At 48.6% G+C, this 12,920-nt stretch overlaps 1 protein-coding gene and 1 pseudogene across 1 annotated transcript in view; both read right to left on the reverse strand.

The window, feature by feature from the left end:
- Positions 1-347: 347 nt before the first annotated feature.
- Positions 348-1,102, reverse strand: LOC113177888 (nanos homolog 1-like; annotated as a pseudogene).
- A 7,581-nt stretch (positions 1,103-8,683) lies between these two features.
- LOC113196690 (KN motif and ankyrin repeat domain-containing protein 4) overlaps positions 8,684-12,920 on the reverse strand; it is a 34,250-nt gene continuing 30,013 nt past the window's right edge. The window contains exons 11-12 of the mRNA XM_077791297.1: positions 12,689-12,889; positions 8,684-9,779 (exon numbers count right to left, since the gene is read on the reverse strand). Of these exons, the coding sequence (XP_077647423.1) occupies positions 9,675-9,779; positions 12,689-12,889 (306 nt within the window). The 3' untranslated portion in view covers positions 8,684-9,674. The remainder of the gene's footprint in view (positions 9,780-12,688; positions 12,890-12,920) is intronic.

Below are 12,920 nucleotides of genomic sequence, written 5' to 3' on the forward strand. Positions count from 1 at the left end.
GGTCGACGTATATACAGTAAATAAACAGCGTCTCGGCTGCCATATTCAATTAGTGAAATACACATCCAGCCTTCTTCGTAGTCCTGGATGTGTGCAAACTAGGAACTAGAGACACAGTCCCCCTCATCCATCCCACTCCAAAAGAAAAAAAAAAAAAAAAAATCAGCGTCTAGTCTCAATCTGCTTGACAGTTCTCCGCACAGCTGACCTCACGACGTTCCAGGTTGAGCCAGTGCTGACAGCTCGGCATCTCTCCAATAAACAGGGAAAGATCGTTCGCAGAACAAAACGGAGGGCAGGCAGCGAATGCGGTAGCGTCAGGAGCCCGCAGACTGGACGCCGGGCCCTCAGCGCAGCTTCTCGCCTGGCACACTGTCCCTAGCGCCGTGCGGCGGCGGACGCGCGGCAGGCAGGCTGGCACTTTGGAGAGCGGACAGTACTTGATGGTGTGCGCGTTGTCGCCGCTGGCGCCGCTCAGGGGGCACGTGTAGCGACGCAGCACCGGGCACAGCACTCTCCCGTAGGGGCGCTTCAGAATGTGGGTGGTGTAGGGCCACCGCCTCCTTGTGGTTCCGGCAGAACACGCACACCTGCAGCTCGGGTTTGAGCAGCCGGGCGGCGGCCATCCCCAGGTAGCTTGCAGTCGGGGCTCGGCCGCCCACGCAGGGGCCCATTCCTCTCCCGGCGACACCTCGGGGGTGGGGGTGGCGGCGGGCGCACAGCCCAGCAGCATCGTGGCGGCGCGACCTGCGAACGGGCTCAGCTCGGCGAAGCGCTCCTCCAGCAGACCATTTTCCCAGGGGCCTGCGCATAGCTCCAGTGCGCCCCCCAGGAAGCGGCTCCGGGACCCAGCTCGTCGCTGTAGTCGTAGTCCGGCGGCCCCAGGGCCCAGGGCCCGGCCCCCATGTGGGGTGGGGAGAGCAACAGGACAAGGACGACCAAGAGGGCGGGGAGCCGCCACCACGGGCGCAGCCGTAGCGTGGTTCGCTGTCCACCGCCTTGGAGATGAGCGTAGTGAGCCCCAGGTAGTCGTTCCACGAGCTGAAGGGCACGGGGCGCAGCCACGGCGGGGCGAGCAGGGCGCCCAGGGAAAAGCCTCCATGGGCGGGCTGCGGGCCTCACGCCGCCTCCCCGCCGCCGGCGCAGGCCTGAGGGAAGAAATGCGAAGAGCCTGCTTGCTGGCCAGCTGCTCCCTTTATTATTTCTAATTTTGTGTTTTTGCTCTCTCCTTTTCCTTCTTCCCCTTTTCTTTCTTAGGCTATTATCAATCCTCATCTTGTTCAGTGATGCACATTCTATATTTACAAATTAAATTTTCATAGTTTCTTAATCATTAACTTCTGACCTATAACACTATTGCACTCTTTCTTCTGCTATTGGGGGGATTTAATTATTTACTTATTTTGTGGTACTGGGGATTGATTGAACCCCGAGGCATTTAAGCCCTGAAGCATTTCCCCAGCCCTTTTAAAAAAGAATTCGGGACAGTGTGTTGCTAAATTGCTTAGGGTCTCAGTTGCTGAGACTGGCCTCACTGGGGATCCTCCTGCCTAAGCCTCTGGAGTTACTGGGATTACAGGTATTTACCAACAAGCATGGCTCAAAATGTATTGTGTTTTTTTGTTTGTTTCTTCTGTTTTGGTATTGGGGATAAAACTTCAGGGCGCTTCACCACTGAGCCATATCTCCACCCTTTTTAATATTTTATTTAGAGACAGGGTCCCTTAGGGCCTCCCTAAATTTCTGAGGCTGACCTTGAACTCATGATCCTTGGTCTTCAGGCTCCTGATCCGATAGGATATCAGATGTGCACTACCTCCTCCGACCATTTTTTTGTTTGTTTGTTTGTTTTTTAACTTCTTCATATAGGTGAATTTTCTTTTTTTGTGTGTGAGGTGTGGGTTTGGGTGGGGATTGTTGTTTTGTTGTTGTTGTTTTTCACTTCTGTTATTTTCTAGTGGCAGTTAGTGACTTTCTTTGGGGTAGCATCGATGGGCTCAACTGCATCATCTGTTGACCTTCTGGGACAGCATGCCTACTGGAGATGACCTTTTGAAACTTGACTACTTTTCAAGGTATTTTGGAACCTATGTTCAAAAGACTAGAGAATCTTGAGCAAGATGGGAACATGCAGATACTGGGCATGGAGATATCAAGGAGGCAAAAGACACCATACAGGAAATTCTTAGAGGAGGGGAAAAGGAGCCTCACAGTCTAGCAGGAGGGAGTGACCCACTTGGGATTGGTGGGTGATAGGAAGTGGGGAAGCTGGGCTAGACCATATTGGAGTGTGAAACCAAGGCTTTAGTTCAGAGAACTTCTGTAGGCAGCGGGGAGCTTTTGATGGGTCTATTGAGGGCAGGATGCCATGAGCAGAGAGGGGTTCACCAGGTGCAGTGGACAGCTGGGTGGTGGGCACTCCTGCCAGGTCAGTTCTCAAAGTCAGGGTGTGCTGGAACTCAGGAGCACTTTGGAAGAGTCCTAGGTACAGATGTCCTTGGGATGAAAGTATTTGGAGAGGCTCTGGGTCCCTAAGGGAAAGGAGGGAAGAGAAGAAAAGAGAAAGAAAACTTTTCAATGGGTAGGAGGAGAGAGGATCTGAGATGGAGCCCTGGGGGAGGAGAGCCAGGGAGAGCAGCATGGCAGAAGCCCAGGACAGAGCAGCACTAAGCTCAGGAAGTCACTGCATTAGCACTGCACATGGTGGAGGAGTGACAAAACAGAGGAAGAGAGAATGGGAGACACTGTTCCTGGTAGAGGAGGGCTCCCTCATTCTGGCACCAAACCTGTTAATGAGCAAAATGGAAGCACTGATGGGAAGTAGGTTCTAGAAAGAAGGGGTTCTTACTGTTGTTGGGAGGTCAGACTTTTCCTTGACTGTCTGGGTAGCACATTCTTGTTGAAGATATTCACTGGTGGTTTTTTTTTTTTTTTTTTTTTTTTGGTGGTTCTGGGGCTTGAACCCAGGGCCTTGCACATGGTAAGCAAGCACTGTACCAACTGAGCTATAGCCCCAGCCTCTGGTGCTTTTTAAAAAAATTATGTCAAAGAAAAGTCCACTAGATGAAGAAACCTAAACTAAGTAGTATTTCCTTCATATTAGAGACTTGCTTCAAGTTTCCTATAAATAGAGGTCTCTCTAAATATTGGGAATATTTGATTGTGGATTGTGAATATGTTGAAGTTTTCTATGCAAATGATGTCTAACAAATGCCTGTGGGCTCTCAATAAATGTTAGTCACCTCACCTTCCACTCCAAGTACTTTCTATGTAAATCAGGCTCAGTGTTCCACCCTAGGAGGTAAGTTATTCCTGATTAGAAAGGAGATCAAGTCTGATCCTGGGGCCACATGTGTCTGCTTCCAGGTCCAGGCTGTGTGCTTGCCAGCCTGGCTTGATCTTTCCAGGCACATTAGCATTTACCTCTGCTAAGCCTGCTCTCTTCTTCTCTTCTTTGTCTCTCTCTCTCTCTCTCTCTCTCTCTCTCTCTCTCTTTTTTTTTTTTTTTGGTATCAGGGATTGAACCCACAGGCACTTGTTCACTGAGCCATATTTCCAACCCTTTTTTATATTTTATTGAGAGACAGGGTCTCACTGAGTTGCTTAAGGCCTCGCTAAGTTGCTGAGGCTGAGTTTGAACTTTTGATCCTCCTGTCTCAGCTTCTAGGATTCCAGGCATGCTCCAGGGTGCCTGGCTCACTTGGTCTGTCTGCAACTGGGTAATCACTTTGGAAGCTACAGGAGAGTCCTCTTGCTTCCAGACTGCACATAGACCAGGAAGCATGTGGAAAAGGTCACTGTGTCGTCCAATGTCCTCCAACAAACACTCATACAAACCATGCTGGATTCTAGTAGATAAAAGTCTGTCCAGATCTTGAACAACTCTCCTAGCCCATGATGGAACATGAATTCAAAGGGCATCACCGTGTTGTGTGGTGTGAGGGATCAGTTTCTGGTTTTCAGGATTATTTTTACTGTCTTGATAAGTGACTGAAAGGTGTCCAGGTCGACATGCTTGGCTATTCTGATGCTTATCTGAAATGCTTAGAATTAAAAATATTTGGGATTTTTTCAGATTTTGGAATAATAACATACACCTCATGTGTTTGGGATGGGAATCAAGCCTAAACATGAAATTTTAATTTGTGTATATGAGTGTATGTGTGGAGGTGGTCTGAAGATTGAACCTAGGGATGCTTTAACAGTGAGCTCAATTCCCAGCTATTTTTATTTTGAGATACGGTCTCATTAAATTGCCAAGTTTGGCCTTGAACTTGTGATCTACCACATAGGCAAAAAAAGAAAAAATGCTTCCCCTCAAATTTGTGGCTGACCAGCCTTTTCATAAATACCCTTTTATGAGTTTTCTTGGACAGCCATGTCAAATTACCACACACTGTGTGGCTTAAAGCCACAAAATTTACTTTCATAATTCTAGTTATTTGTTTCCAGCAGCTTCTGGCTTTAGGTTTCCCCTGCACGGTGGCTGCTTCGTTCCAATACTGCCTCAATCCTCAGATGGCCTCTAACTGGGGCCCCCTTTGTTGAGCTGTTGATGTTGGTTTGGGACATGCTGCATTTGACCTTCCTGTGGGCTAGTCAGAGGGAAGTGTCCACATGGAAGTTAGGCTGAACAGGGGTGGTGTGGTAGATTCATGGCCTTTCATCCAGGTGTGAATGTATCTACATTACTTATATCTAATACAATGTAAGTGCTATGTAAGTAGTAGTTTTACTGTATTGTAGAGGGACTCATGAAAAGAAAAATAGCCTGTATGTGTTTAGTACACATGAAATACATCTTTCAGTTCACAGTTGGTTGAATCCACAGATGTGAAGCCCTCAGATGTGGAGGGCTGGCGGACCTAGGGAAGTCAAGCTGCTAAGCACATGGCCAGGTCTAGGGGAAGGGAAAGCTCTCTGTGGAGCTCTGCCCTGAGCCAAGCACTGTGCTGAGTGCTCTAGCTAATTAAATGCTTGCAAGAACAGAGGAGGAACTGCCATCCCAGTTTTTAGATCAAGAGCCTGAATGGCCAAGTGGCCCACTGGGATCCAATCCCTGAGACATCTGAGTAGACACCAGGCCTTGGTTGGCATCTGCAGGCTGCATACCCAGAGGAGGCATGGGAAAGACACTCACCTAGGGCAGTTACTGAAGGCAAGGGAGGTATGCATTGGAGCCTTCATGGAGCAAGGGTTGACCTGGGCACATCAGGAAGTAGTTTCTCACCATTGCTCTGCTCTCCCCATCTGCCCCAGTCTTTCCATCTGAAGAGTTCCTTGTGACCTCAGCCCACATGGCTGACCTTGGCACCAGTAGCTTCTGAGATCCACATGTTACAACCTGGACACCAGAAGGGGGCTGAAGCCTTATTCTAAATCCCAGCTTCTAGTTCCTGATTGGCACAGGTAGTGTGTGGTACCTGCCTTTTTGGGGCCAGATCCAAGTTAGTTCTCTTGTAGGAACATGGCAGCTTACAGGTATACTCCTGGGATGAGGAATGGGTCTAGGAAGGGAGGTTTCCAGGCCAGGGGAACTTGGTAGGTAGTCCAGGAGGCAGCTAGTCAATAAGCTTATTCTTTACTCTTGATCTGATGCCCACACCTAGTTCCTTCTTGCTCCTACCTTCAATTTGTCTTGACCTCTACTCATGCAAATTCAGCTTCTGTCCTCATGTCTCTTGCACTCTGTGGTTGCAGTCTCTGACAATAATCCACCGCTACTGCCTGAAACTCTACATGTTTTTGTGTTCAAAATGCTCAGATAATTCAGTGGCTTTGCATCGATTTCCACACCACGTCATTTCAAACTCACTGGTTTACTGGCTACTTTAGGGGACCCAGTTTGTATTCAGGCATCTGCCAGGTGACCCCTTTCTGTAGGTCTTTGGGCTGAGTGCTTCCACTGTGGGCATGAACAGGGGCTGGTACCAGGAGGAGACATCCACCGTACCTAGCTTTGCCATTATGCTCCTTCCAAAAGGCTTTCTTAAGATTTTCAATGATGAAGTCCACTTATGGTATAACATTAGACCCTTGAGATTGCCACAGGGTGCTGAGGACATTTGTCCAACTCAACAGAGATCCAAATGTACTGTGTCTTAAACAAGTTAGAATATTATTCCTTGCTCAAATATCAAATAGGGAATGAGTAGTCCAGAGCAGATTGGATGGGGACGAGGCTGCTTCTGACTCACTATTCCATCATCCCTCAGGTGTGGGCCTCATCTTCATGGATCAAACTCTCTGGTTACCACATTCCAGCCAGTGGGAGTGGGAAAATGCATCCCCTTCACTGTCAATGCAGGAGCCAGAGTTTGCACCCTTTGCCTTGCTAATACCTCATTAGCCAGAACTTAGTTGCTTGGCCACACCAAACTCAAGGGGGGCTGGGAAATGGAGTCTGTCCCCTAGGTGGTTAGGTGCCCAGCTAAAATTTGGGAGTTGTGTTACTAAGGAGGAACAGAACCTAGATATGGCGGACAATGGTACCACCATTCTCCTGTCACCCATTCTGATACCTCTCCACCATTCAGTATGTCACCCCATGTTGGCATGCCCCAATTCCTGATTCCTTTCCTGTTGGGCTCCGTCTTCATCCCCACCCAAATTGCTCTATACCCAATGTCTCATAGGAACCTTCCAACTGATCCCTTTGCTTCCACTCTCCCCCTGTGATCATCAGAAGAAGTAAATCAGATCAAATGGCCCCATTATTCAGAAATTTTTCATTGGCTCCCACTGCCCATCGCAATTTGCTTTTTTTTTTTTTCTTCCCTGTACTGGACTTGACCTCAAGGCTACTCTACCACCACACTATACTTGCAACCCTTTTTATTTTATTTTATTTTTTGTACCAGGAATTGTACCCAGAGAGGTTTCACCACTGAGCCCTGTTCCCAGCCTTTTTTACTTTTTGAGACAGGATCTCACTAAGTTGCCTAGGGCCTTGCTAAGTTGCTGAGGCTGGCTTTGAACTTGAGTCACTGGCATTACAGGCACACACCACCATGCCTGGCCTTTTTCAATTTTTGTTTTAAGACAGGATCTCACTAACTTGCTGAGGTGGGTCTCAAACTTGCTAACCTCCTGCCTCAATCTCCCAAGTTTCTGGGATATAGCTATGAACCACTGTGACTGGCAGGGGGGTGCATGGGATTTATGAATCTTTGAAGTTAGCAAATTTTGCACAGATGTGCATTTTTCTGAGCGCTTCCATTCTCCAAGTGGTCTGTGAAGCAAACTTCTGGAGTTCCAGGCTCAAGTCCTAATTCTTAAGATTAACACGTGACACATCTCCCCACTTCACCCCCAAATCTCATCTCTGTGCACTTCTCCCACACAACTAGAGTCATCCTGAAGTTCTCTCATTGCTCACCAGACCACGCCTTTTCACGTGCCCAGTCCAGTGTCTGCAGCTCTGTCCCCAGTGCTCTAGCTAGCTCCCACCCACCCTTATGGCCTCCTCTGGGAGCTTTCCTGACTCCCTCTGGCAGTCAGTTCCCACAGCACTGTGCAGTCCTTACTCCCCTGTGAACTGGGAGGAGGTGTGGAACTTTGAAGAAGAGGGGTCTAGTGGGTGGTCTTTAGGTCAATTGGGGATGTGCCATAGAAAGGAATTGAGGTATATCTAGGGGGACCCTAGTTAGTTCTTTTATGAGGGGCTGTCAGAAAAGCTGGAGCTCAGACCATCCAGCTCTCCAGCTTCCTGTTTCGAGATGTGATTCTTCCTCTTCCATGAGTTCCTATCATCTGTCATAGGTCCCTTGCCAAAGCCTGGGCCATGAGGATTAGACTTACAGCCTTCAAAACTGTAAGCAAAATAAACCTCTTTTTCTTCATAAGTAGGCTGTCTCAGGTATGTTATTATAGAAATTAAAAAATGAATAATATAGACCTGCACTGTGAGTTCCCAAGAATCAAAGCAGAGAAATGCACAGAAATTTTGAGACAGAAGGCTGAGAGGCAGCACTTTTAATATACAAATAGTAAGGACAGGCCAGAGCCCTGCTACCTGAACTGTGGAGTAGCCCAGTAGCCTCAGCATCCTCTGGAAACTGGTCAGAAAGGCAGACTCTCAGTTCCCACCCCAGACTAACTTCTTTCTAACAAGGTCCCAGAGGATTTATATGCACATTAAAATTTGCAAAGCATGGGGACAGAGAATGTATAATTGTAGTTTTGTGCTCTAACAACGTGTTTTGTGGTCAAAATAAATCCATTTAAAGCAATTTTCCCCCTCATTATTTGCCCCAACCTCTTCACCTCTGAGCAGCATCAACAAGCATGAATGCTCTTGCTCTGAGACTTGGCATCTCTTGAATCACAATAGCATAAAGAAGTTTTCCACACCATTTCTGAGGACAGCCTTTATGGGTTATAAACTGGATTCCAAAACTTCCATCAGCAGTTTGTTGTGCAGCACCTCCAGGAGGTAGGTTGTAGGATGATTTCTGCTTTTAGAGATGATGAACCCAGGGTCCCAGGAAGCTTTGTGACTCTCCCAGTGAGTGCCATGCAAGTTAGCATTCCAGCCACAAGAAAAACTCATGCTTTCAGGTTTTCAGCAGGAGGCTCATTTCTTTTTATATAAAGGGGGGTTTTGTGGGTTTTGTTTTTTTTTTTTGCATAAGAGATGTTCAGAAAGAACAATTCATAGATAATCTATGTGAGCTACTGAATATGAGCCATGCATGTGTGGGGCTAGAGAACAGGGAATTCTCAAGAAGGAAGTGTCCAGTGGAGAAAGGTCAGTGCGGGGAGAGCCCTGACCTGTGCACCCACTCCTGTTGCAGCTATGGCTCAAGGGCTCTTCAGCTAGGAGCCCTGACACCTCACAGCAGATGCTTGCTCACAGGAACAGCACTGGGGATTACTGTGAGGCTATGGATGAATGTGGTGGCTTCTAAATAACAATAATCAGTCTCCAGGATCTCACTCGGATTCGTTGCCTCCGTGGGTTGGGAATATCTGATAGAACTGGACCCTGCCACTCTGTGATGCACATCATTGACTTGGACTTCCTGATTAATTCCATTTCTAGGGGCAGATTGGAACCACTTGATGACTCAGAAATGGTCAAGAGCGTTATTATAGTTGGCAATGATGCCAATATGCTTCTTCCCACCTTGTCTGAATTCAAGATTTCTTTGTCAAGCCCCAAATGGGACTTGCTCATTTTCACCTGACTTCATGGTGATTTCCCAAAGGTCCTCTTGGGAATGATTCAAACCCTTGCCATCCTCTCTAGACATGCATATTCAATGGGACATATATGTATATATTTGATTAAAAACAAAATGACAGTGCATTTTAAAATTCCTTGTAAAAAGTATTCCTTTTCTAATGTGCGAATGTGCTCCTGCCTGCCTGCCACATGGTGTTGCCAAGGCAGAGTCACAAGGAATTCAGGGCTGAAGATGTTTGGGATTTGGGCGGAAGCTAATGTACCTTGCACTCTGCTCTGAAACCCTTGAAGTTCTGGGGCTTGGCCTTAGGCATAAACTACAAAGCATCCTAATGACCAGAATTACACAACAGGAATGTATGTACATATGACATAGTTTCTTCTCTTGAGGGGCGACCCTCAGGCTGTAACCCTGTCCTCTCCAAGGGCGAAGGAGGAGTGCAGAGAAGGAGCCTTTTCTTCCTGGCTGCTGGTTCCTCTGCAGCCTCTACAGCCCCAGGGACCTGCCCCGCTCTGCGTGGGCCCGCAGAAGGCCTGCAATTTCCACATGGGACGGTGATTGCAGAACGATGGACAGAGCGGTGTGGCCAGCCTACAGAGGAGGAAGAAAGGAGAAATAAATTGTACCCAATCTGCCTCCAGATCCAGCGAGAGAGGGGGATAGGGGGCACGCCTGGGGTGGAGGGGTCTATGTCAAGTAGCCCAGGGAATGTGCCCTGTGCCTCTGCCAGGAGTTCTGTGTTGAGAGCAAATGTTTACTGTTGATGAGAGATGCTGGGCCTCGGAGCCCCCACAGGAAAGACTCCAGGAGCAGAAGGGCTGCCCTCTCCTGTAAATGCAGAGCAGCAGGCACAAGCCTCAGTACCTACCAGGCGCCTTCCGCTGGAATGTCTCACTCTGTGGATGGAGACACTGTGCTCACCCAAGTCACCTGGGTGTCAATTCGGGTGTGAATCCTGAGGGAAGCCTGAGCCATGTGACTGGCCCCGGGTGGGGTCTAGAACCCATCTTCATGCTGCTCACACTGTCTGGCTTTCCTACCCTGACCCACCTCTGCTAAAGCAGATACCTGCCTCCATGTTCTACCTAACATTAATGTCCCTCCTTCCAGGTTAGAGCCTTGCCCTGCCCTGCCCTGCAGCAGACCTGGCCCTCAGAGCTGCCCTGGCACCTCCCCACCCAGCACTTGGAGGGGGTTGGCTGTCTAAACTCACTTGGATTTCAGTATGCGCCCAGCCCAGGTTCTCACCAGCGGCTCTATTGACATTTGGGGCCAGATAACTCTTACTTCACTGCTGTCCCTGGGCACCGTCAATGTTTAGAGCACCCTTGGCCTCTGCCCACCAGATGCCAGGAACACTCCTGCACCCCTGGTGACACATACACATGGCTTCAGACATTGTCAAATATCCCCAGAGGGGCAAGATGACCCGCACCTGACAACCACTGTACTAAACAAAGTATGGCAGCCAGCTGGCTTCTCCTTCAGAGGCCTGTCTCCTTCCACTGAGTGACACCCCCTGCCCCACTCCAAACCTTCACCCTCCTATTCTCTCTGGATACTGCCTGTCAATGCTGAGGTTCTCACTCACTGATGTGCCAGCTGTTTGGTTTTCGTGTCACTATTCAATTAGTCATAATCATCACAATGACCATCAACTGTATACATCATAGAAGTCCAGTAAAGGGTGGTAGTCATTACAGCCTTAGGCATAGTATACTGCTATACCCATTTTACAGATGAGCATCACAGAGGCTCAGAGGGGGTAGGTGACCTTCCCAAGGCACAGTCACTGGACCCAGATTCAAACTCCTGGGCTTTGAGTTTTAAAGTCAGTGCTTTTAACAATCACTCTTGAGGTGTCCAAAGAGCAAAAGATACCCACCCCCATACCCACCCCATGGCTCTTCTACCTCTAGAAAGTGGCCACTTATCTCTCTTACCTGTGACAGAGGTTAAGGGGCCCAGGAGAACTCTCACATTCCCTCCTTGATTATCTGGGCTAACCAGGAACTCTCCAAACTCACACCCTGCCAGTCCCATAGCCCTCCCCTCTCAGCCCTCTTCTGGGCAGTAGTGGTGGTCACTTCTGAGAGGGCTCTGGGCCTTTGATGTACAGCCCTGTTTTAGGTTAAGGCTGCCTCCTTCATCCGCAGGGCACCCTGGTAGGGAGCTTGGGAACCCAGACCTTCTGACCTCATGATATTTGGAAAGGGGCTTGTATCTTCAGCAGCCCACCCTGTTCCTGTGTGAATTCCAAGAGGGTCTGTGTTTTCTAATTATTTCAGAAATGACTTTAGGGGACAGCTGGGCTTTGCAGGACATGGGGACACTGGACAGGGAGCCTGCTGTCTGGTGTGATGCAGGGGACTCGGCTTGAAAGCTGAAGGATCAATCTTGGGTAGTTCAGATGTGACCAGGGAAAGGTGCTATCCCTGGGCAGGGCTCCCCTCTCCAGGCATTTGTTCCCCTAGAATTGAGGATGTTAAGAAAGCCTAAGATGTCTGCGTGAGCCCTGCGATTGGAATGCAAGGGTAATGGATGCCGGAGTCAGGCTGGAGCTGGGATCTCTGCTCTAAGGATGGGCTCCCTGTAGCTTGAGAATGTGAGGGAACATTTCTAGGCCTGTTTCCCTATCAGCAAATGTGAGGACCACTGTGCCTGCCTCGCTGGACCATGAAGAGGATGAGCAATGATGCGTGAGAAAGGTTTAGTTCCCATGAGCATCCCAAAACTGTGCCTCCTGTAGCTTCTGATGAGTGGTCTCTAAAGTTTGGGGTTCACTTATTCAATTGATGATTCATTTGCTGATATGCGGTAGGCTCTCTGAAAGATGCAAAGATTCACCTGAGACCTAGAGATATGCTGCTTCCGTGGGACAACATTTGAGGATGATGGGAGAGCTGGATGTTGGGCTCAGGAGTTCAAGGGAGGTGGGTTCCACCAGCTGTGTGATCTTGGGTACCTTATCCCATGTACCTTACTATTTAGGACCTCAGTTTCCTCTAGCAAAATGGTGGCAGCTATGTCAACCTCAGAAGGTCATCGTGGTTTTAAATAATTTTGGCACAGGTTAGTTATCATCATCATCATCATCATCATTATCATCATCAATGTCCTCACCTTACCGAGACACTTTTTTAAGAAACCTGGGTCTAGCAGGGCTACTTCACAGGCTGGCTCGGTGGAATAGGCCAGTTTGTAGAGTGGATCAATATCAGAGAGGTATTTCCAGTTTCACAACTAGAGATGACTCTGTAAAGTTTGCTCCTTCATCCAGTTGTCCAGAGCTGTGGGTTTCCCAGCCGTCAGGCTCCAAGCACTGTATTGCCTCATTAAATCTACAACAGCTTTGTAAGGTTGATTTTTTTTTTTTTTTTTTTTTTTTTTTTTTTTTTGCTACCACCATATGGTTCCCTGGATTCTGCTGGCCATCAAGGCACTTTTCAGGACCAGAAGTTAAAACACTAACCTACTTGTTAACTGCCCGTAAGTCTCACCTTATTAGTCAGGCTGCTGTCACAAGCCGGGTGGGCCAGGAGCAGGCGCACCAGGTCGGCATTGCCATGGTGACAGGCCATCATGAGAGCTGACAATCCATCGTGGTCCTGCAGGTTGACGTCTGCCTGGCAGCTCAGTAGCGCTTGGACCATGTCCTCCCGGTCGTGAGTGACCCCCAGCATCAGGGCGGTCTGGCCTCCCTGCACACGGGGCAACGGGGATATGGTGAGG

This window comes from Urocitellus parryii, chromosome 11, assembly GCF_045843805.1.
Source record: "Urocitellus parryii isolate mUroPar1 chromosome 11, mUroPar1.hap1, whole genome shotgun sequence".
In the NCBI taxonomy this organism is placed as follows: domain Eukaryota; kingdom Metazoa; phylum Chordata; class Mammalia; order Rodentia; family Sciuridae; genus Urocitellus; species Urocitellus parryii.